The sequence below is a fragment of the Pseudophryne corroboree genome, chromosome 2 (assembly GCF_028390025.1).
Source record: "Pseudophryne corroboree isolate aPseCor3 chromosome 2, aPseCor3.hap2, whole genome shotgun sequence".
Lineage (NCBI taxonomy): Eukaryota > Metazoa > Chordata > Amphibia > Anura > Myobatrachidae > Pseudophryne > Pseudophryne corroboree.
In genome coordinates, this window is record NC_086445.1 from 950,083,931 (window position 1) to 950,106,890 (window position 22,960).

General features: G+C 42.5%; 1 protein-coding gene across 2 annotated transcripts in view; it reads right to left on the reverse strand.

Moving 5' to 3' along the window:
- Positions 1 to 20,726, reverse strand: part of CADM2 (cell adhesion molecule 2) — a 336,165-nt gene extending 315,439 nt beyond the window's left edge. For both annotated transcript variants that reach the window (XM_063956308.1, XM_063956307.1), the window contains exons 1-3: positions 20,592 to 20,726; positions 15,226 to 15,363; positions 11,687 to 11,857 (exon numbers count right to left, since the gene is read on the reverse strand). In XM_063956308.1, coding sequence (XP_063812378.1) covers positions 11,687 to 11,857; positions 15,226 to 15,363; positions 20,592 to 20,631 — 349 coding nt within the window. In that variant the 5' untranslated portion in view covers positions 20,632 to 20,726. The remainder of the gene's footprint in view (positions 1 to 11,686; positions 11,858 to 15,225; positions 15,364 to 20,591) is intronic.
- Between the last annotated feature and the right edge of the window lie 2,234 nt (positions 20,727 to 22,960).

A 22,960-nucleotide genomic window follows, 5' to 3' on the forward strand; every position in this document is an offset into this window, starting at 1 on the left:
CTGCTGCAATCAACTAGTCCACGCCTATGGGGGAGTGTATTTTAGCTTAGCAGGGCTGCAATTGCTTGTGCAGCCCTGCTAAGCTAAAAAAAATGTCACACAAAACAAGACTAGGCCTGGACATACTTGAGATGGATCCAGCGATAATGGGTCCGGCTTTGACGTCACTCCTCCGCCCTCCGTTCTCCTGGGCACGCCTGCGTTTTACTCACCACTCCCCGAAAATGGCACCAAACAGTCTGGATCCATTCTGCACCGCCCTCTTCCTGTAAATCTTCTTTGCAGTCTGTCCTGCGATCGCTTTCTTCTTAAGCCGCGACGTAACCCGGCGAACCCGTTGCGCACGTGCACTGCGGGCACCGTGCATGTGCATTCCGCACCCCTTTGCACCGCAGCGATAAACCGCTGTGTGCGAACGGGTCGGAAAGACCCCCAAAATGTGCATATTAATCACAAAACCCTGCGGTTTGCACCATATGCAAATCTGTGTGCGAATCTGTGAAAAAGGGATCCAAGGCTTCCCCTTACGCAAAGTACCACTGTACCGCAAATATGTGACTGTGTATTACTGTAGGTGTGAGCCTCTGAATTAGGTGTGAAACTAATTTCTGTGTGATAAGTCGCAGCCTAGTGTCTCTAGTACACTGTGAGCAGCTATTGCTGACTGTGCGCCATGACTAGGATGCAAAGATAGGGAAGTAATGAAGTCCAAGTTTGGCTGCCATGTGGAATGCCGGCCGAAGCAGGACTTTTTTTTAAAGGGGCAATCATATACAAGGCATGGTTTAGCCTTGTATATGACTGCCCCTTTAAAAAAAAATTAGTTTGGCCAGAATCCCACACGGCCGAACTCGGCTTTCATTACATCCAGGACGAAATCTAAAGACAAATACAGTGCACTACTTTTCTCGGTGTGTCTCAGTGGTGCAGTAGAGTATGTAGCATACATATCTAAGTATGTCACACGTCGTTGTGCAGTGTTTTCCTTATAAATGGCTTGTATTATTTATTTGCAATTTATGTGTGTGTGTGCTTCATGTTGCCATTAGTATTAAATATGATGTAGTTACATTGCCGGCAATCGGGATCCCGGTGGTCAGGATACCGACGCCGGAATCCCGATCACTGACATTGCCACCAGCCAGAGCCCCCGGCTAAGAGGGGTTATTCCCACTCATTGTGCCCCCCCCCCCCCCCATGCCGGCATTCTAGCGGCCCGGATCCCGGTGTTGGCATGCTGACCACGGGGATCTCGGCTGCCGACACCCCATACCCAACACAATGTGCCATACACACTTACCGATAGTCCACTCAATGGGCCAGATGTACTAAGCTTGAAAAGTGATAAATATTAGAGGTGTGCACCGGAAATTTTTCGGGTTTTGTGTTTTGGTTTTGTGTTCGGTTCCGCGGCCGTGTTTTGGGTTCGAACGCGTTTTGGCAAAACCTCACCGAATTTTTTTTGTCGGATTCGGGATTCGGGAGTTTTTTTCAAAAAACCCTAAAAAACAGCTTAAATCATAGAATTTGGGGGTCATTTTGATCCCAAAGTATTATTAACCTCAATAACCATAATTTCCACTCATTTTCAGTCTATTCTGAACACCTCACAATATTATTTTTTGTCCTAAAATTTGCACCGAGGTCGCTGGATGACTAAGCTCAGCGACCCAAGTGGCCGACACAAACACCTGGCCCATCTAGGAGTGGCACTGCAGTGTCACGCAGGATGGCCCTTCCAAAAAACACTCCCCAAACAGCACATGACGCAAAGAAAAAAAGAGGCGCAATGAGGTAGCTGTGTGAGTAAGCTCAGCGACCCTAGTGGCCGACACAAACACCTGGCCCATCTAGGAGTGGCACTGCAGTGTCACGCAGGATGGCCCTTCAAAAAAACACTCCCCAAACAGCACATGACGCAAAGAAAAAAAGAGGCACAATGAGGTAGCTGTGTGAGTAAGCTAAGCGACCCTAGTGGCCGACACAAACACCTGGCCCATCTAGGAGTGGCACTGCAGTGTCACGCAGGATGGCCCTTCAAAAAAACACTCCCCAAACAGCACATGACGCAAAGAAAAAAAGAGGCGCAATGAGGTAGCTGTGTGACTAAGCTCAGCGACCCAAGTGGCCGACACAAACACCTGGCCCATCTAGGAGTGGCACTGCAGTGTCAGGCAGGATGGCCCTTCCAAAAAATACTCCCCAAACAGCACATGACGCAAAGAAGAAAAAAAAGAGGCGCAATGAGGTAGCTGTGTGACTAAGCTCAGCGACCCTAGTGGCCGACACAAACACCTGGCCCATCTAGGAGTGGCACTGCAGTGTCAGGCAGGATGGCCCTTCCAAAAAACACTCCCCAAACAGCACATGACGCAAAGAAAAAAAGAGGCGCAATGAGGTAGCTGTGTGAGTAAGCTCAGCGACCCTAGTGGCCGACACAAACACCTGGCCCATCTAGGAGTGGCACTGCAGTGTCACGCAGGATGGCCCTTCAAAAAAACACTCCCCAAACAGCACATGACGCAAAGAAAAAAAGAGGCACAATGAGGTAGCTGTGTGAGTAAGCTAAGCGACCCTAGTGGCCGACACAAACACCTGGCCCATCTAGGAGTGGCACTGCAGTGTCACGCAGGATGGCCCTTCAAAAAAACACTCCCCAAACAGCACATGACGCAAAGAAAAAAAGAGGCGCAATGAGGTAGCTGTGTGACTAAGCTCAGCGACCCAAGTGGCCGACACAAACACCTGGCCCATCTAGGAGTGGCACTGCAGTGTCAGGCAGGATGGCCCTTCCAAAAAATACTCCCCAAACAGCACATGACGCAAAGAAAAAAAGAGGCGCAATGAGGTAGCTGTGTGAGTAAGCTAAGCGACCCTAGTGGCCGACACAAACACCTGGCCCATCTAGGAGTGGCACTGCAGTGTCACGCAGGCTGGCCCTTCCAAAAAACACTCCCCAAACAGCACATGACGCAAAGAAAAATGAAAGAAAAAAGAGGTGCAAGATGGAATTGTCCTTGGGCCCTCCCACCCACCCTTATGTTGTATAAACAGGACATGCACACTTTAACCAACCCATCATTTCAGTGACAGGGTCTGCCACACGACTGTGACTGAAATGACGGGTTGGTTTGGACTCCCACCAAAAAAGAAGCAATTAATCTCTCCTTGCACAAACTGGCTCTACAGAGGCAAGATGTCCACCTCATCATCATCCTCCTATTCATCACCGTGTACATCCCCCTCCTCACAGATTATCAATTCGTCCCCACTGGAATCCACCATCACAGCTCCCTGTGTACTTTGTGGAGGCAATTGCTGCAGGTGAATGTCTCCATGGAGGAATTGATTATAATTCATTTTAATGAACATCATCTTCTCCACATTTTCTGGAAGTAACCTCGTACGCCGATTGCTGACAAGGTGAGCGGCGGCACTAAACACTCTTTCGGAGTACACACTTGTGGGAGGGCAACTTAGGTAGAATAAAGCCAGTTTGTGCAAGGGCCTCCAAATTGCCTCTTTTTCCTGCCAGTATACGTACGGACTGTCTGACGTGCCTACTTGGATGCGGTCACTCATATAATCCTCCACCATTCTCTCAATGGGGAGAGAATCATATGCAGTGACAGTAGACGACATGTCCATAATCGTTGGCAGGTCCTTCAGTCCGGACCAGATGTCAGCATTAGCAGTCGCTCCAGACTGCCCTGCATCACCGCCAGCGGGTGGGCTCGGAATTCTGAGCCTTTTCCTCGCACCCCCAGTTGCGGGAGAATGTGAAGGAGGAGATGTTGACAGGTCGCGTTCCGCTTGACTTGACAATTTTCTCACCAGCAGTTCTTTGAACCCCTGCAGACTTGTGTCTGCCGGAAAGAGAGATCCAAGGTAGGTTTTAAATCTAGGATCGAGCACGGTGGCCAAAATGTAGTGCTCTGATTTTAACAGATTGACCACCCGTGAATCCTTGTTAAGCGAATTAAGGGCTCCATCCACAAGTCCCACATGCCTAGCGGAATCGCTCTGTGTTAGCTCCTCCTTCAATGTCTCCAGCTTCTTCTGCAAAAGCCTGATGAGGGGAATGACCTGACTCAGGCTGGCAGTGTCTGAACTGACTTCACGTGTGGCAAGTTCAAAAGGTTGCAGAACCTTGCACAACGTTGAAATCATTCTCCACTGCGCTTGAGACAGGTGCATTCCACCTCCTATATCGTGCTCAGTTGTATAGGCTTGAATGTCCTTTTGCTGCTCCTCCAACCTCTGAAGCATATAGAGGGTTGAATTCCACCTCGTTACCACTTCTTGCTTCAGATAATGGCAGGGCAGGTTCAGGCGTTTTTGGTGTTGCTCCAGTCTTCTGTACGTGGTGCCTGTACGCCGAAAGTGTCCCGCAATTCTTCTGGCCACCGACAGCATCTCTTGCACGCCCCTCTCGTTTTTAAAATAATTCTGCACCACCAAATTCAAGGTATGTGCAAAACATGGGACGTGCTGGAATTTGCCCATATTTAATGCACACACAATATTGCTGGCGTTGTCCGATGCCACAAATCCACAGGAGAGTCCAATTGGGGTAAGCCATTCTGCGATGATCTTCCTCAGTTGCCGTAAGAGGTTTTTAGCTGTGTGCGTATTCTGGAAAGCGGTGATACAAAGCGTAGCCTGCCTAGGAAAGAGTTGGCGTTTGCGAGATGCTGCTACTGGTGCCGCCGCTGCTGTTCTTGCGGCGGGAGTCCATACATCTACCCAGTGGGCTGTCACAGTCATATAGTCCTGAGTCTGCCCTGCTCCACTTGTCCACATGTCCGTGGTTAAGTGGACATTGGGTACAACTGCATTTTTTAGGACACTGGTGAGTCTTTTTCTGAGGTCTGTGTACATTTTCGGTATCGCCTGCCTAGAGAAATGGAACCTAGATGGTATTTGGTACCGGGGACACAGTACCTCAAACAAGTCTATAGTTGGCTCTGTAGTAATGATGGATACCGGAACCACGTTTCTCACCGCCCAGGATGCCAAGGCCTCAGTTATCCGCTTTGCAGCAGGATGACTGCTGTGATATTTCATCTTCCTCGCAAAGGACTGTTGGACAGTCAATTGCTTGGTGGAAGTAGTACAAGTGGTCTTACGACTTCCCCTCTGGGATGACCATCGACTCCCAGCAGCAACAACAGCAGCGCCAGCAGCAGTAGGCGTTACACGCAAGGATGCATCGGAGGAATCCCAGGCAGGAGAGGACTCGTCAGAATTGCCAGTGACATGGCCTGCAGGACTATTGGCATTCCTGGGGAAGGAGGAAATTGACACTGAGGGAGTTGGTGGGGTGGTTTGCGTGAGCTTGGTTACAAGAGGAAGGGATTTACTGGTCAGTGGACTGCTTCCGCTGTCGCCCAAAGTTTTTGAACTTGTCACTGACTTATGATGAATGCGCTGCAGGTGACGTATAAGGGAGGATGTTCCGAGGTGGTTAACGTCCTTACCCCTACTTATTACAGCTTGACAAAGGCAACACACGGCTTGACAAATGTTGTCCGCATTTCTGTTGAAATACTTCCACACCGAAGAGCTCATTTTTTTGGTATTTTCACCAGGCATATCAATGGCCATATTCCTCCCACGGACAACAGGTGTCTCCCCGGGTGCCTGACTTAAACAAACCACCTCACCATCAGAATCCTCCTGGTCAATTTCCTCCCCAGCGCCAGCAACACCCATATCCTCCTCATCCTGGTGTACTTCAACACTGACATCTTCAATCTGACTATCAGGAACTGGACTGCGGGTGCTCCTTCCAGCACTTGCAGGGGGCGTGCAAATGGTGGAAGGCGCATGCTCTTCACGTCCAGTGTTGGGAAGGTCAGGCATCGCAACCGACACAATTGGACTCTCCTTGTGGATTTGTGATTTCGAAGAACGCACAGTTCTTTGCTGTGCTTTTGCCAGCTTAAGTCTTTTCATTTTTCTAGCGAGAGGCTGAGTGCTTCCATCCTCATGTGAAGCTGAACCACTAGCCATGAACATAGGCCAGGGCCTCAGCCGTTCCTTGCCACTCCGTGTGGTAAATGGCATATTGGCAAGTTTACGCTTCTCCTCCGACGATTTTATTTTAGATTTTTGAGTCCTTTTTTTACTGATATTTGGTGTTTTGGATTTTACATGCTCTGTACTATGACATTGGGCATCGGCCTTGGCAGACGACGTTGCTGGCATTTCATCGTCTCGGCCATGACTAGTGGCAGCAGCTTCAGCACGAGGTGGAAGTCGATCTTGATCTTTCCCTATTTTTGGAACCTCAACATTTTTGTTCTCCATATTTTAATAGGCACAACTAAAAGGCACCTCAGGTAAACAATGGAGATGGATGGATACTAGTATACTTATGGATGACGAGTGACTGCCGACACAGAGGTAGCTACAGCCGTGGACTACCGTACTGCGTCTGCTAGTATAGACTGGATGATAATGATATAAAAAATATATATATATCACTACTGCAGGACAGGTATATATTATATAATGACGGACCTGCTGGACACTGTCAGCAGCAGACTCCTAAACTACTAGTATGAAGAAGATAGAAAAAAAAAAACCCACCACAGGTAGGTATACAATTATGGACGAGCACTGCCGACACAGAGGTAGCTACAGCCGTGGACTACCGTACTGCGTCTGCTAGTATAGACTGGATGATAATGATATAAAATATATATATATATATCACTACTGCAGGTATATATTATAATATAATGAATGACGGACCTGCTGGACACTGTCTGTCAGCAGAATGCGTTTATAGAATAAAAAAAAAAAACACCACACGAGTGTTTAACTTTTTCAGGCAGACAATATACTGGTGGTCACTGGTCAGTCACACTGGCAGCAAAAGTGTGCACTGTTATGTACTCCTGCTATAACTGCTCCCCAGTCTCCCCCACAATTAAGCTGTGTGAGCAGTGAGCACTCAGCACAGTCAGATATACATAGATTATATTATCATGCAGCACACTGAGGCTGAGCACAGATATGGTATGTGACTGTGTATCGTTTTTTTTCAGGCAGAGAACAGATTTTAAATAATAAATAAAACTGGTGGTCACTAGTATAACTATCAGCAAAACTCTGCACTCTCTGAGTACTCCTAATGCTCCCCAAAATTACTAAAATTAAATTACTAGTAAATCAAGTGTCTCACTCTCTATCTAAACGGAGAGGACGCCAGCCACGTCCTCTCCCTATCAATCTCAATGCTCGTGTGAAAATGGCGGCGACGCGCGGCTCCTTATATAGAATCCGAGTCTCGCGATAGAATACGAGCCTCGCGAGAATCCGACAGCGGGATGATGACGTTCGGGCGCGCTCGGGTTAGCCGAGCAAGGCGGGAAGATCCGAGTCTGCCTCGGACCCGTGTAAAAAGGCTGAAGTTCGGGGGGGTTCGGATTCCGAGGAACCGAACCCGCTCATCTCTAATAAATATCACTGTGATAAAGCACCAGCCAATCGTCTCCTACCTGTCATTTTTCAAACACAGCCTGTAACATGGCAGTTAGGAGCCGATTGGCTGGTGCTCTATCACAGTGATATTTATCACTTTTCAGGCTTAGTACATCTCCCCCAATGTATCTGCGCTGAATTTACAACTGGACGGGCATTACAATTTGCCTGCCCAGTTGAGATGTCAGTTATTGGCTGTACATGCATCAAGCGTATGGGCGGTCGTCTGCAGATATATCGGTCATCGGCTGTGCTGCTGATCTGACGCAATATGTTTATCAACGATGTCGTTCACAGACATATCGCCCAGTGTGTAACCAGCATTAGACTGTACTTTTAGCATGACCTGGTGACATATTTAAACTCAACACAAGTTCTTAATTATATGCATTTATTTGTATAAGTTTTTTCTACCATATTTTATGTGATATCTTTTAATGCTGATTTTGTCTAAAGGTAGTGTTAAATCTGAGAGCGGGGAAAAAAGAAAGAGGAAGAGATAAAAGAACGTGGCAGCAGAGATGAAGTGAAAGAGAGGCACACAGTACTCTATTTTGGATAATGGCTATTTCTAGTCCATCAAATCACAAATCAAATCACCACTGCCCTCTATTAACACTTGCTTTATCCAAAGAGTCAGGTCACATCTGTAAAGAGAATGTGTCCCCTGAGGCTAGACATAGTAAAAAAAAAAAAAAAAAGTTTCTTAATGAGCTCATGAATAGAATAGATTAATATTCAATTTAAGTAGAATATTAATTAGCTCATTAGTTCAATCATTTCAAAAAATTGCGATGAATAATACATTTCTTCACAAACCAATACCAATTTAGGTTAAGAGGTGGCTTATGTTACAAAAACAGGGTTCCTTCATCTTACATGGTTTACAGCTAAATTCTGTAAAATTAGATTATCGTGTGACTTAAGCCAAGGTAGAAAGTAATGCCTTGGATAAGTAAGGCTATTGGCATTTCTAAAACTCTGGCGAGACAACATTACCATCTCAGTAGTCCCATTATAATGGACCCTCTTGCCCACTAAGATTACTGCCCATTATACCAGTAGTAGCTCAAACCAGTCACTACAGGTATCTGTGATAAGTGATGAAGCAACAAGAAGCCTCTTGCATTCTTCCACTAAGTGTGGGGTTGTGATCACTGATTGTTTGAGGTGCAATACTGAGCAAAGAGAAGTACAGTATACCAAAGAGACTGCAGCAGAGTGGATTGGGATAGAAAACCAGACTGGGAAATTTATAGAAGCAGCCCTAATGAGGGTTCGGTCTGATGAGGGGGTGGGGTCTGTTGAGGGGGGCGAGATCCCTCCTCCATGCATATTTTGCTGCAGTTGTGCCTGACATTAGAGGTTGTATTGGGAACTAAAAGTAGCACTGTGATAGAATAACAACATTAATGGGGACAATGCAGTGTGTTGAGTGCAGTGGGCTGACTGTCATGTGGGAGGTGGGTCCACATGAAACCACACAAAACAGGCCCTACAAACACGTTTGCCTACCATGAATCTTCCTGGTGAGCCCTATGGCCAATCCGCCCCTGGACTGAAGTAAGAGTTTTTAATAGACTGAGGTTAATGTATTGGCTGAGGAATTATATCATGAGGCCCATGTTCACCTGGACTAACACTTCACACTTAGAGACTATACATCAATTTTCCTGGGTATACATGTATGAGAGGCTGCTCTATTTATTCATGTATCTGCACTATTGAAAGAGCAGCAACCCCACTGTCACTTACAGGTACTGTTAGCCAGGAAAGGGTTACATCAGAGCATAGACTACAGATCCATCGATGCTCAAGCACCCCCAATACTTGCAGCTGGCCCTGATTATTATGGAATTAAATATGGCTACTGGTTTAGAGCAGAAGCAATGTTGCTTTGGTGCCTGGGAGAAGGACCTGTAGGTGCATCTTGTGAACGTCTTCTCTGCACAATGCAAGGAGGTCATAATCAGCGCACATCTAAAAAGGTCCAGAGGAGGGAGAAAGTGTGATCTGCCATTGTTAGGAGGGAGAGTGGGGACTAGAAACATACACATACAGTATGACAATGGGAAATAGAGGGAGTGTGGAGGGAAAGAAGCAGCACCACTGACAATGGATGGACTTCCACAAATTTGTGCCACCTCCACTGGCAATAGTAAAGCAGAGGGAAATGTGGTTAAAAGGTGATGGACAAATGGGGTATGTGAGGAAAAGATGGTGGGCAGATGAGGCGTGTGAAGAAACGTTGGGGAGCAGAGGCACATGTGAGAGAAAACCTGGTATGCTGAAGTCATGTGAAGAAAAAGCTGATGGGGATTTTTATATTTTTATTACTTTTTCTTTAATTTACAGTTGTCGTTTTATGTATTGGGCAGTGCATAGATATTTTAGTGTGCTTATGTATAAGTACACATTATATAGACAAGAGACACAAACAAATCATCACAACAAAATGTCTAACTCTAACATCTGAAAACCTCCCAGCTCTGGAAATCCGGCATTTGCCCCTGGGTAGCAGTGGAGTCTGGATATCATTCTGCATCAGGCACCAGTGCATCTGACATCTGTGCATCTGGACATAAGTGTATCTGGACTAGATCCAGAAGACGTTAACAGGTATTATTTTTATTTTACCAAAGGAAAGTGTGTTAAGATAACCAGGCTCTTTTCTATGCACATGCCAAAAAATAAGCAAGACATCTGGCAGCTCAGTCAATGATCATGGTGAGTATGATCAGTACTGTATGGTGGGAGTATCCAGAATGATTCAGTAAGTCTTATCACTCTGGCCAGTGAAGCCATATGGTTAAAATGCCAAGGATGGTTAAGGTGCTGGATTTCTTATTGCTTAAGGTGGTGAAGGGTGGTAAAGTCTATAACAGACTTTAACATTGGATTGGATGTCTTTTATGCAAAGAGTATCATATTTGGGATTTTTTCCCCTTGTGAGGTTAAAATGGCATTGTAACACAATGGGGAAATGGATCAAACCTTCTAAAGAGGACACTTAGAGGTTTGTTTAGAGGTGAATGAGGTCAGTGGCAAATGCTTGATCTCACCATTCCGGTAAAAGAAACATTTTCCATCTGTCTGTAAATGGACCTGATTCAGCTGTGGCTTCCATCAATCAGAAGCCACCTTTACTTTATACAAGCTGACTGTGGGGTAGATGTATCAAACCTCCTAAAAAGCACAAGTGGAGAAGTTGTTCATAGCTATAAAATGAGAGATAGAAGCTGTTTGGTTTTTATAGGCACCATCATCATCTGTCCTCTTTGATACACCTCACCCTTAGAGTTTGACTTTTGCACCCATCTCTGACTGCAATATCTTCTGGTAGCTGTCAATGCATGCAGTGGCAAGCTGCCATCCGCTAACAGTTTTGGGGTAAGAGAAGTACTCACACTAAGGATTTACAAGGGAGAGACTGATATCTGAAGGAATATTCAAATCTGGACACCCCCTTTAGACCTTTAGGGTTAGCTCCGGTAATCTCTGAACTGTTGAATTCTCCCCCCTGCCTATTCAATTGCGGGCCATTTTCGTCTGTTTTTAAGGGATATTCGCCAATGCCTTTCCACCTTTTTTTTTTATTTAAAGGCACTGGCGAAAAATGCCTCAAAATCGTCAAAAACCCAAGCTGCATATTTTTCACCTAGGTGAAAAAAACTTCTCTAATATTGAATAGGGTGAATCCCCATTTTCCCTAAAAATAGCAAAATGTCCCATTTTTTTTTACCTAGGTGAAAAAAACCTGACCTAATTGAATACCCCCATTAGTCATGAAACAATGAAAGAGAAATTCCAGCTGAGTTCCTTAATTAAATAAAAATTGTGTTTCATGAATCTTCCAGCTTCGGAACTATGACAGCACAGTAGACCCTGCATGTAAGGAGATGGCCACAAAACCTTAACAGAGGTAATCCAAGTCTCTCATCTTGTGCAATAAAGTGGCTAATCAAGCTAAATGTCAGGGCTTCCTTTCATTCTCCTCGCTGCCCTGTTCCTGATCTCTCAGACAATGGCCGCTTTCGGTAAGTAAAGTACTGTATGAATCAGGTATCACATAGCACAAATGAAAAAAAAATCCATAGAAGTCATAAAAGAAAAACTAATAATGCCAGACAAAGTAGCAGTTGTATTGCAGTCAGTCTTTCTAATAATTATTATTTTATTGTATCGCCATACTTACAGTGAATTTCTAAGAGCTGCATCGCTATCTGAGGTGTGGAATTTAAGGATTCATGGTCCACTCTGCACCTGATAACTGCGCCATCATCTTTGCGGTCCCCTCGGAAATCCAGAACACTAATGACTGTGAATGTCTTCCCGTTGCTATCTCGTTCTTGTAATTTCTGTACGCCTATAGAAAAAGGAAACAGAAGAAAACACAAAGGTTCATTGAAAGGTTGATTATAACAGTATGAAACACAAGCCTTCATCTCTAACTGGCTTTTCCTGCTAGGCAAGTGACAAACAGAAGTCATTGAGCCTTACTGCAGCACATTCAAAGTTTAATTTACTATTTGCAACTTCTAAAATCACAAAAGAAACGTTGAGGTAAAACAACAATTGATATATATATTATATATATTATTCTTGCATTATGTTTTTAAACAGGCGTTGCTGGTTTACAGTACACCAAAGATTGCATTAAGTGGGTGCTGAGATACATTTATTAAAACTATTGTCTTGCATTAAGTACAGAACTAGGCACAACACTGGATTTAACCTCCCACCCACCCACACACACACACACACACACACACACACACACGCGCGCGCGCGCACACACACACACACACACATGCCACCTTCAATACATTTCCAGTGTGAAAAGAAATTCTTAAAAGCAATCTATCCATAGATTATTCTTAGCTGAGTTGTGTGTGATATAAAATATACAATACTGTAATGATTGTTTTATGTGTTCTCTCTGGGTTATGATTCAAATTAAGACGCTCTGTTAATCTGGCCTGTATCTCATTGATTAGGGCAGAGATGTATCAAACTTTCTGAACAGGAAAGGTGCAGATGTTAAGATTCCAGCTATCATTTTATAGAATATATTAGATAAATGATCATTAGAATCTGATTGGTTGCTATGGGCAACACTGCAACTTGTCCTCTTAAGAAGTTTTGCTACATCTCTCCAGTGTTGGTTCCAGAAGTGGGGCTGCAGCATAGTCCAAAATTCAAATAAGGGAAGCCACACCAACTGCCATCCCAAACACTGCCAAACATCGCCGGCCGGGACTCACTGGTACTTGGTGTGGCTCCCCTATTTGGTATTTGGACTCCGTTGTATCCCCACCTCTGTAGCCAACACTATATCTCTCCCTAAGAGTTAAAAATATAACTACGATAGTATACTTACCTTTTCACTTGTACTGGAAAACTATTATCACACATTCCGACCCGATCGCACGCTGCACTTCTTCGCAGCAGTGCGATCGGGTCGGAACTGTGCATGTGCGGCGTGCGCATTGTGCATGCACATTGTTGCCCGGTGATGGCTGTCGCCGTGCAACGATGCCGGGAAAGAGGAAAGCGGCTGCAGCAGCGACTGCAAGAAAATTGACAGGAGGAAGGCATGTAGGGGCGTCAACTGACCGTTTTCCGGGAGTGGTCCAGCGAATGCAGGTGTGTCCAGGCGTTTTGAAGGCGGATGTCTGACGTCAAATCCGGGCCCTGCATCGCTGGATCTGTCGCAAATGGTAAGTAGGTCTAGCGCTGGTCTTGTTTTACGTGAAACTTTTTTTAGCATAGCTGGGCTGCACAAGCATTCGCAGCCATGCTATGCTAAAATACACTCCCCCATAGGCGGCATCAGGTTGATCGCACGAGCAGCAAAAAGTTGCTATGTGCGATCAACTCGGAATGACCCACAAAGACTGTAGTGAAATTACAGTTAGAGACAAAAAAAAAGGCTCTCTAGGAAAACAGGAGCATGACACATGCAAACCGTGGGATACTATTGTATAGTAATCTAGGTAAAATGAGCTCACTACAGCTAGACCTGTGACATAGCGCTTTTGTGGATCTCCCCTTTGTGAAAAATAAACCAAATTAGGTCATGTTAATTTCTAAATTACCAGTCATTGTTTTGTATTAACAGGAAACATTAGTGAAGTTATCCCCTGTGGCTTCTCTTATATCAGTGCACTCATTAGGTGTTCATGTATGTTATGACAGCTAAAGTGGGAAGACACATTTCATATTGTTCACATCAATTTTTCATTGTAAATTGGCTTATTATGCTTTCTGAAATTTAGGAACGGTACATTTTCCAGGTAACAGTTGCAAATGACTTCACTGTGTAACACAGTAACTCATAACAAAGTACTGTATATAAAACTGTTAACTGTAAATTAAGAAAAAGAGCACAAGCTGGGTCAAAACAAAGTTCACACATATACAGTAGATCTTTGCAGAGATGCAATGTGCTGGAGATACAATCATCAAGCTTCACTTTGCTTTCAATCAAGGTCAGGCATTACATTACATTACACTTATACTGTACTTTTATATCATTTATATATAGAGCATGAATGATGCAGGTCACTACTCTGCTCTGTTATGTGGTTATGGTAGGATTGGGAACAAAATGTTCCATGAGGCAAATATTTTGTTGAGGAATTTAGATCATCTCAACAGTAGCAACCAACCAAATTCTAGCTAATCTATTTGGTACATTTTAGAAAATGATAGCTAGAATTTGACTGGTTGCTGTTGATAAAACCTCACTTTACTAAATCTACCCCTTAGTCTGTCCAAGCTCTCTAACAGAAGTCCTCACTGTGTTGGGAATCCCCAAAATTAAGTTTATAGTATCGACGGTTAGCTTCTGCTCCCACACAGGTCATATTAGCGGTGGACAGTGCAAACCAAAGCTTGGCTCATCTTAGCCTTAATTTTGAAGCAGAATTTAGGAGAAAAGTAATATTGATCTGGAATTTTTGCAAATTGCAATAACCAGATTTTCTGGGGCTTCTTACATCCCTAGTCATATTAAGCTATATCCTCCTGCCAGCACTGGAACCCTGGACCTACAGATAGTGTGCAATTTGCCACCAACTTCTAGTAGAAACTTAAGTAACAACTGTGCTTATTAGCTGTAAAATACCATTATGGATCTATAAGTAGCCTATACAGAAGGGATCAGTCACTGCTTGCCTTCTGTTTGATTTTACCCATACAGTACTTGCCAACTTTTCACTTCTCCTCTCTGGGAGATGGAGGAGAAGGTCCAGGTGAGAGGTGTTTTGGGGTGCAATATGGTGTGAGCTTCTCAACATGGCCCTGGATTTACAATGTCAAAATGCCTAAGAGACACAATAATACAATTTGTGGGATCCAAGTCTACACTTCCAGGAGCATGGGGGAGGTGAAATGTTTGAGTGTTTCAAACAGTTCCAGCTGAGTTTGCAAGTATGGATTTTACCCAATTTTACTCCAACCAAAAATCACAAGATGGCGGCTTCTGCCACTTTTCTGTGAGGCAAGGTAAAAGAAGGGTTAATACTCATCCATATACAGTACATGCTTTAGGGGTGAATCTGGAGCAGATGAGCACATGGAAAACATCTATCATATGCAATAACCTTCACCACAGATTAGTCTTTCATTTTCAAAATTCCAAAGAAGTCACCCATTGATATTACCACTGTTATATACATAAAAGGTTCTCAAAATGAAAATGTTGACATTGAGCTCACAATGGCCTCTTACCTGTAATTTCTTGGTCACCTTTAAACCATCTAATATCAGCGGCTGGTTTACTACCAGATGTTTTACAGGTCAGTTGAATTATTTCTCCTTCCATGACGGGGGATGTAAAGCCAGTAATGTGTGGCTTTTCAGGGACACCTAAAACAATACAAATAAGTAAATGCATATTTCATTTGTTAGAAGTTAAATAAAAATTATACATATAAAAAAAGAATGGTTTATTTGAAACATCTAAATTAAAAATGTATTATAAAAACAAACATAAATTAACCACAATATAAGAGTCTATACAATACTATAAATATATAGTAAAGTACAAAATCAAATACTTAAGAAAGTCAGTTAAAAATGGAAATATAACTGTTCCAATAGCTTTATTTTGTCACCAAAAAAGATACCAAACAACAATAGCAAACAAAGCATAAAATAAATCGCGTGGGGAAAAAATTAACAAAGAAATCACTTTGATAATCACATATCCTAATAGTGTGCAGTTTATATATGAAACCCTTGGTTTGCTTATATTATGCCTAACCATCAGTTCATACGGAGGATTTATCTAGACATTCATACTTTGGATCCAGAGATAGGTCTCCATGGAAAAGCATTAAGCCGAGGAAGTTATTATCCTGAAATACTGTGCTGAGAATGGGTAGTTTTTGTCCTTAATGGCAAACTTGTAAAGATTTTTTTGTAAAATAGTCTCAGTGGGGCTTAAAAAAAGCTAGCCAGCTTTCACATGCTATGCACAAAACCAATTCACTTGCTGGATTAACTTTAATATGACTGGCTTCCAGCATTAGTCTTATTAAGTGAAGGAGCACTGTATTCTAAAATAAGTGAAGTTCGTGGACAGAAAAAAAAAATCAATCTTTAAAATTGTATAACAGGTTAGGAACATAGGCGTGTTTGCAATAAACTATAGCAATTTCATCTGATTCAGCTGCCGACATTCAATGAATCTCGTAAAGTGTTGAGTTTAAGTGTTATTTTGTGGCTTTCTCAATGAATCACTTTCATTTTTAGTGTCACTGACTCCCTCTGAGGAAAAAGAAGGGAGAGATCAGTTAGGGAATTAGGTATAAATGGTGAAGTGCTCCCAATAAAACAAGAAAAACTAATAGCGGGTGGAAATAACAAGATCCAAAAAAAACATGGAGGCGGAAAGAAAAACATGGAGCGGTTGTAAAACTTTCTTTAATTTTAGAGTTTTACGACCACCGTGCCTTTAAGAATAAATAGTTGAAAGGTTTAAGTTAGGCTGTAGCCAGAATATTGTCCCCTGTGCACAATATGAAGCAAACAGATATACTAAAAAAGAATTGTACCACAAAAAAAAAATATTCCCAATGCTTCGGCAAAAAATATGATTAATATACATAACATTTATATATAAAAAAGATTGTAATTTGGAAACAACATATTTTGTAATATTCCATACATATCCAAATTATTTGTTTGTGTAAGTGGCCTTAAAAAAAAAATAACCGTTAAGGCTAAATAGAATATAGTATTGCATATATTTTAATGACAAATACTTAGTATATTATTATTGAGAATGTTAAGGTTATTCACTTTTATACAGTAGTTTTTCAAATGTTGAAGCAACAATCACAAATTAATATACTGCACAAATAAATACAGGTTGACTCGCCCATATCTGAAAATCTGATATCCATAATCCAACATTTTTTGAGCACGACTGATATAGTGACACCTTTGCTGTCTGATGGTACACAAACTTGTACACAACTTTGTTTCATACACACAATTATTAAAAATATTGTACTACAGTACCTTCAGGTTATATGTATAAGGTGTATAAGAAACATAAATACATTTCATTCACATACTTGGTTCCCATGCCACATATATCATAATCTCATTACAGTATGGTTGCAAATATTCTAAAATACAGAAAAATAAAAAATCCAAAAACTCCTTGTCCCTAACATTTGCCCCTAACATCGAATATGGGAGACTCAACTGTATTCTCTGCACAAGTGAAACTATATGATTCTTATTTCAGGTGCGAATTGAAACCGCACTCTTCCTAAACCTGTTCATGTGACCACTTAGGGCCTTATGTAAGTGGGCTGGGTGGAACAGGCATACTGTACTCTAGGATATAGTGTGCAAGTACAAGAGTTTCAAGCCAAGGCATTCACATAATCATCTGTATATATTACAGAGTTGGTGCATAATTCAGTAATTCATTAATTGCGTCCTTAAGTTCATTCATTGGTTTTATAAGCAATTATTCCATGAGATGTGAGAAAATGCTTCTCATCATACAGGAAGAAGATCGAATCCCTGGGACTGCAGAGTTGGTAGAGAATTCAATCCATTTGATTTGAAGGAAGAGGAATTGGACACTCCTGCAAAGTAGAGAATTCCCCCATAAATGTGCCCTCTATGTGCTTTCATCTCATTTTGATAATTTAGCCCCTCAAGGTTATGAAGTTTTCTTGAGTGCAAATTGAGCTTACTCATACTACTAGGCAGCACTTACGTTGGTGGACATGGCTTGTCCCGTATGTGACTGTTACCAGTGGTTTAAAATTATAGTGTTTACTGCATCACACATAAATTTCTTGTTTGAGGCCCAGTGTAGTAGTTATCACATCTCTGTATACAGACCTTGTTTTGTAACAGATTGACAAACAGACCTTCTATATGCCTTGTAGTTTAATGTGTGGGCTCAATGACGCCTTGCAAAGGAGTTTGTACAAATACTGTACTTTGAGGAGTCTGTAAACAAACTTAAGGCATCAGATATCAGACCTCGAAGATTAAAGAATGAGTCATGGTGTGGGGACATCAAGCATTATAGTCCAGATATATACCAGTTAGAACAGAATTGTAGGGAATAGCCCATAGGCAGAAAATAAAGCTTTGTAAGCAGAAACTATAGTATAAGAAGGTAGTCTTCCCTGCGTTTAATTGAGATTCACCCTTAGACATGGAAAACTGCCTTATAATTGTGCGTAGGCTGGTATTTAGGCAATGATTGACCATCAATTCTGAATGCTATGTGTGATGATGGATCCTCCTCAGATGAGTGAAGATATGAAGGACATTTTGTAAGGACTTGTTGATGATTGATTCTTGTTTGAGTATCATTCTTTTGAATTGCATGCTGTTTTATTTACATCATTCATATGCACCAATAAACTGAATTTCCATATTTTAATATAATACTGAGTTTTGGAGTATATATTACTGATTGACACAACAAAAGGTGCGAAGGATTGCAGTGGCAGCTAAATTTTGTGATATTGTGGTGGGTATAATAGAGAAAATTTTCTTTTTTCTACCTAAAAAATCTGCCTGGTTAGGCACTTTGATATTACATCCATCTTCTTTCGTTTCGTAGAAAGGGGGTAATTCCAAGTTGATCGCAGAAGGATTTTTTTTAGCAGTTGGGCAAAACCATGTGCACTGCAGGGGGGGCAGATATAACATGTGCAGAGATAGTTAGATTTGGGTGGGGTGTGTTCAAACTGAAATCTTAATTGCAGTGCAAAAATAAAGCAGCCAGTATTTACCCTGCACAGAAACAAAATAACCCACCCATATCTAACTTTCTCTGCAAAAGTTATATCTGCCCCCCCTACAGTACACATGGTTTTGCCCAATTGCTAACAAACTTGCTGCTGCGATCAACTCAGAATTACCCCCAAAATACGTACTCGTGCTAAGTTTTAACAAAACTTGTACAAATGTCCCGTACATAACAATGGAATGGTCATTTAGGGGAGAATTCAGTTAATTGTGATATAGTATGTAACATAAAATCTATTATTTATCAACTACCTACAGTCTCATCATACCTAAATAAGGAAAATTAACAAATATAGGGGCAAATGTATTACTCCCGGAGAAGCGATAAAGCAGTGATAAGCCAGTCATTACGGGTTAGAAAATGACAAGAGCTGATTGGCTGGTGCATTATTACCTTCCACTTATCACTGCTGTACATGAAAACAGTCATCAAAACTTTGGGTGGGATGTACTACAGCAGAAAATGCGGTAAAAACTCAGAAAATCCCATTTCCAGAGTTTTTACTGCATATCCGTATGTACAAAGTTTCAGAATTCAATGCATTCTGGAACTTGGAGCCAGTGGGTAACGCCATCTCTGGGTGGCATTATCGAATAGAAGCCTATGGGTTTCCTTTTGCACTTTGCCCTGGGAAGGATCCCAGGTCCTAAACTCAGAGGCCCAGTGACTGCAAAGGGCAGCACTTATTGGGAGGGCTTTGTCCTTTGCATTTTTATGTACATACGTGGTGAGTATATACACAATAAAGTGGCGAGATGTACCGCATTGCAGAAGCAATACTTAGTACATACCGCCCTGTGTATAATTTGCATGTAGTACAACAGTCTCCCATTATGTTGATTAAAAATCCCATTGCTACTGAAGGTAATAATATCACTATATAGGGCTATGTCAGTAGTTCTCAAACTGTCTGCCGTGGCACCCTGGGGTGCCTCAGGACACTTGCAAGGGTGCCTTGGATTGGTGGTCCAGGACCAATTAAAATAATTTATGGTCAATGTAATAGGCAAAACCTGTGCTGGTGGCTGTCAATCATAAAATATGTTGGCAAAAAGAAGCAAAGCTTAGCCCTCACCACACACAGAAACTGAAGGTAAGGATGACACATTAACCATTTTTACTTAATTTAATATTTCTTTCTAAATTTCTCAGAAAGAAACTTTTGGCCTAGGGGTGCCGTGAAAAAATTCTGATACTCTAGGGCATGTTTTCCTGGTCACCTAGCAGTTGAACAGGTGTATTCATTACTCACTGACACATTATAAAAGACCCACAGGTGGAGCAAATTATTTAACTTGCAATCCTATGAGGAGACCTGGAAAACATGAACTGTTAGGGGTACTTGAGGACCAAGGTTGAGAACCACTGCTCTAGGGCACCGTGATTCAAAAAGATTTGAGAACCACTTGGATATGTGATGATACAATATGCGATGAATGGTGGGACCAAGCTTTGACTTAAACTATCTGGCTTTCTGCATACAGTATGTGCTTGCCCCTGATAGCCAGCGGACACATTAGCAATACCAAGAAGCTATTGCAGACAGGTGCATGTGCTGTAGTATGGAAGTGGCGGCAACCAGGTAGGTGATCATGTCTACACACATAATTGTAAGGTTTAATTTGGTAATAACATATGGGGAATGAGGAGATAGATATCATCTTAAAAAAGAGCTCTTCCACAATACACTGAAATCATGCAGCGATAATGACAACAATCAATGTTTACTTGTGAATTTGTTGCTTTGATTATTGTATGCATTCTTTGAAGGTGTCTAGTGGTTAGAGGTCTTTGTACTCACCCAGAACCGTTAGGAAAGCCCTGGACGTTTTGACTGGCATAGTGAATAGAGAGCAGGTGTACTGCCCTTCATCTGTCAGGGAGACTTCACTAATACTGATGCTTAGTTCATGCCAAGATGCTCGTACCAGTTCAATCCTGTTGTCCCTAAGGGCTGAAAGAGATACAGTGATATGAAATACTTCTCTTATTGAATGATATGAGTCACTGACCAGAAATTAATGATTTAATTTGTTTTCAATAGAACTCCACTGTATACTACATCCAATGACTAACAGAAAACATTGCTATAGCCCCTCCCAAAGAAAATAATTAGGAACAATTACAGTGTTATAAAATATGACTTTACTGAGAAAACAGCCAGCATGGTAAATGTCACGTATAGATATCTAGTGTTCATTCTAGCACCCTGCACCTTTCTAATCCTCTGCAGTTCCTCTTTCCTGCCTGGGGTGTCACTCTCTGCTGTGGTGCTTCTCAGCACACTGATCTGTAACTCAGTGCTGTGATACAGACCTGTGTGTGCTGAGAAGCACTAGAGCAGAGAGCGACACTCCAGGCAGGAAAGAGGAACTGCACAGGATTTGAAAGGTGCAGGGTGCTAGAATGAACACTAGATATCATTATAAAAAGACCAACTTTTAAAATTTTATATAATATAAACAGCATTTACAAAACTAATGCCTTTGCGTCTGTAGGACAATGGACCTGATCCTCCTTGCCATCTACCTTAAGCTAATTTCACTTTATGATACATTTCAGAAAAAAACGAAAAGATTACAACTTATCTTCCAACTTGGTTAAAAATGACCAGATCTCCTGACAAAATTGTGAAAGCTTACTGTATAGTTAGTTTACCAATCACCAGTATTGTCACAGTCAGGGCTGCCAAGAGAAATCCTGGGCCCCGGTACAACAACTTCCTGCCCCCCCCCCCCGCCACCCTCAGGAGGGTGTGTGGCCACAGCATGCAGGGGGCATAGCCACACCTCTTTTGGGGCATGCCTAGCACATGAGAAGCACCCACTCACAGGAGCATGACATGCCCCCCAGCCAGGGCAGTAGAGAGCCTGGCTGGGCCCAGGTACTTTTCAGGGGGCAAGGCCTAATCACAGGAAGAGTTTATCTGGGCCCCACCAGCAGACCTGGGCCCAGGAAATTTTTACCCTCTACCCCACCTCTTGGCACCACTGGCCACAGTCACCAAATAAATTTCACCCTAGAAACAGCCTCATTAATCCATATGATGCCTGGAAAATGTATAATTCACCCAATAATGTCAAAATGCAGCACATTTCCATTTAACATGTCGTTTGTGCAAGTCTGTATAATGTTTAACCAAGGAATTCAAATAAACAAAAATATTCTTTCAGAATTATGTATTGATTAAGCATGATACAACGTGTGCAAATGTGTGATATATTAATATACATCTTATCAATTAAACATAGAATACATTATTTCCTTTGATCCTTATTGACAAGAAATGGTAGGATATCATTTCAACCGGTGAAATAATTGTATCACTTTTCCATAATGCGGATTAAATGATTGGGAGTTACGAGTCAACGGCTTATCTGCAATGCATGTAAAAAGGTAATTTCTCGAAACGTTTACTATCCAACATCTTATTAAGAAAAAGACCTCAATCATCAATGCATGGAGCACTGGGGAATTACCTACAACATCCCTTAAGCACCAGAGCCATTCATGCTTAACAGAAATTCATTGACATTAATAGGAATAACATACTTGAATCAAAGTCTGAAATCAAATCTACAACATAAAGTAGACCAGTAATAAACATAATTAGTGTACAGTTCACTTGTTCTAATTTGCAGCATTCACATCTCTCATTGGGAGCAACTAAATTTATAGCCCTGCTAGAGAAAAAAAAAGTGGGCATTTGGAATAATAGAGTGAATGAATAATTAAATGAATTGAAATGCCTTTAGATGGGCTGTAGTTAGCATGCCGGCGTTAGGGATCCCGACGGCCAGGATGCCAGCTTCGGAATCCCGACACATGTTGGAATGCCGGTGCCGGGAACCCGAACGTAACTATGTCGCGGAGGGTTAGGCTGCGGCGGGAGGGTTAGGCTGCAGGGGGAGGGTTAGGATAAGGCTGCGGAAGGGCAGAGTTAGGGTTAGGCTGCAGGGAGGGAGGGTTAGAGTTAGGCTATGGAAAGGGAGGGTTAGGCTGCAGGGGGAAGGTTAGGCTGCGGAAAGGGAGGGTTACGGTTAGGCTGCAGGGAGGAAGGCTAGGTGGAGGGTTAGGATTAGGGTTCTTTTAGTGCAAAGCCCCTGTCGGCATTAAAACCTGTCGAGATGACAGGGTCGGGATTCTGACCGTGGGCATCTTAACTACCGG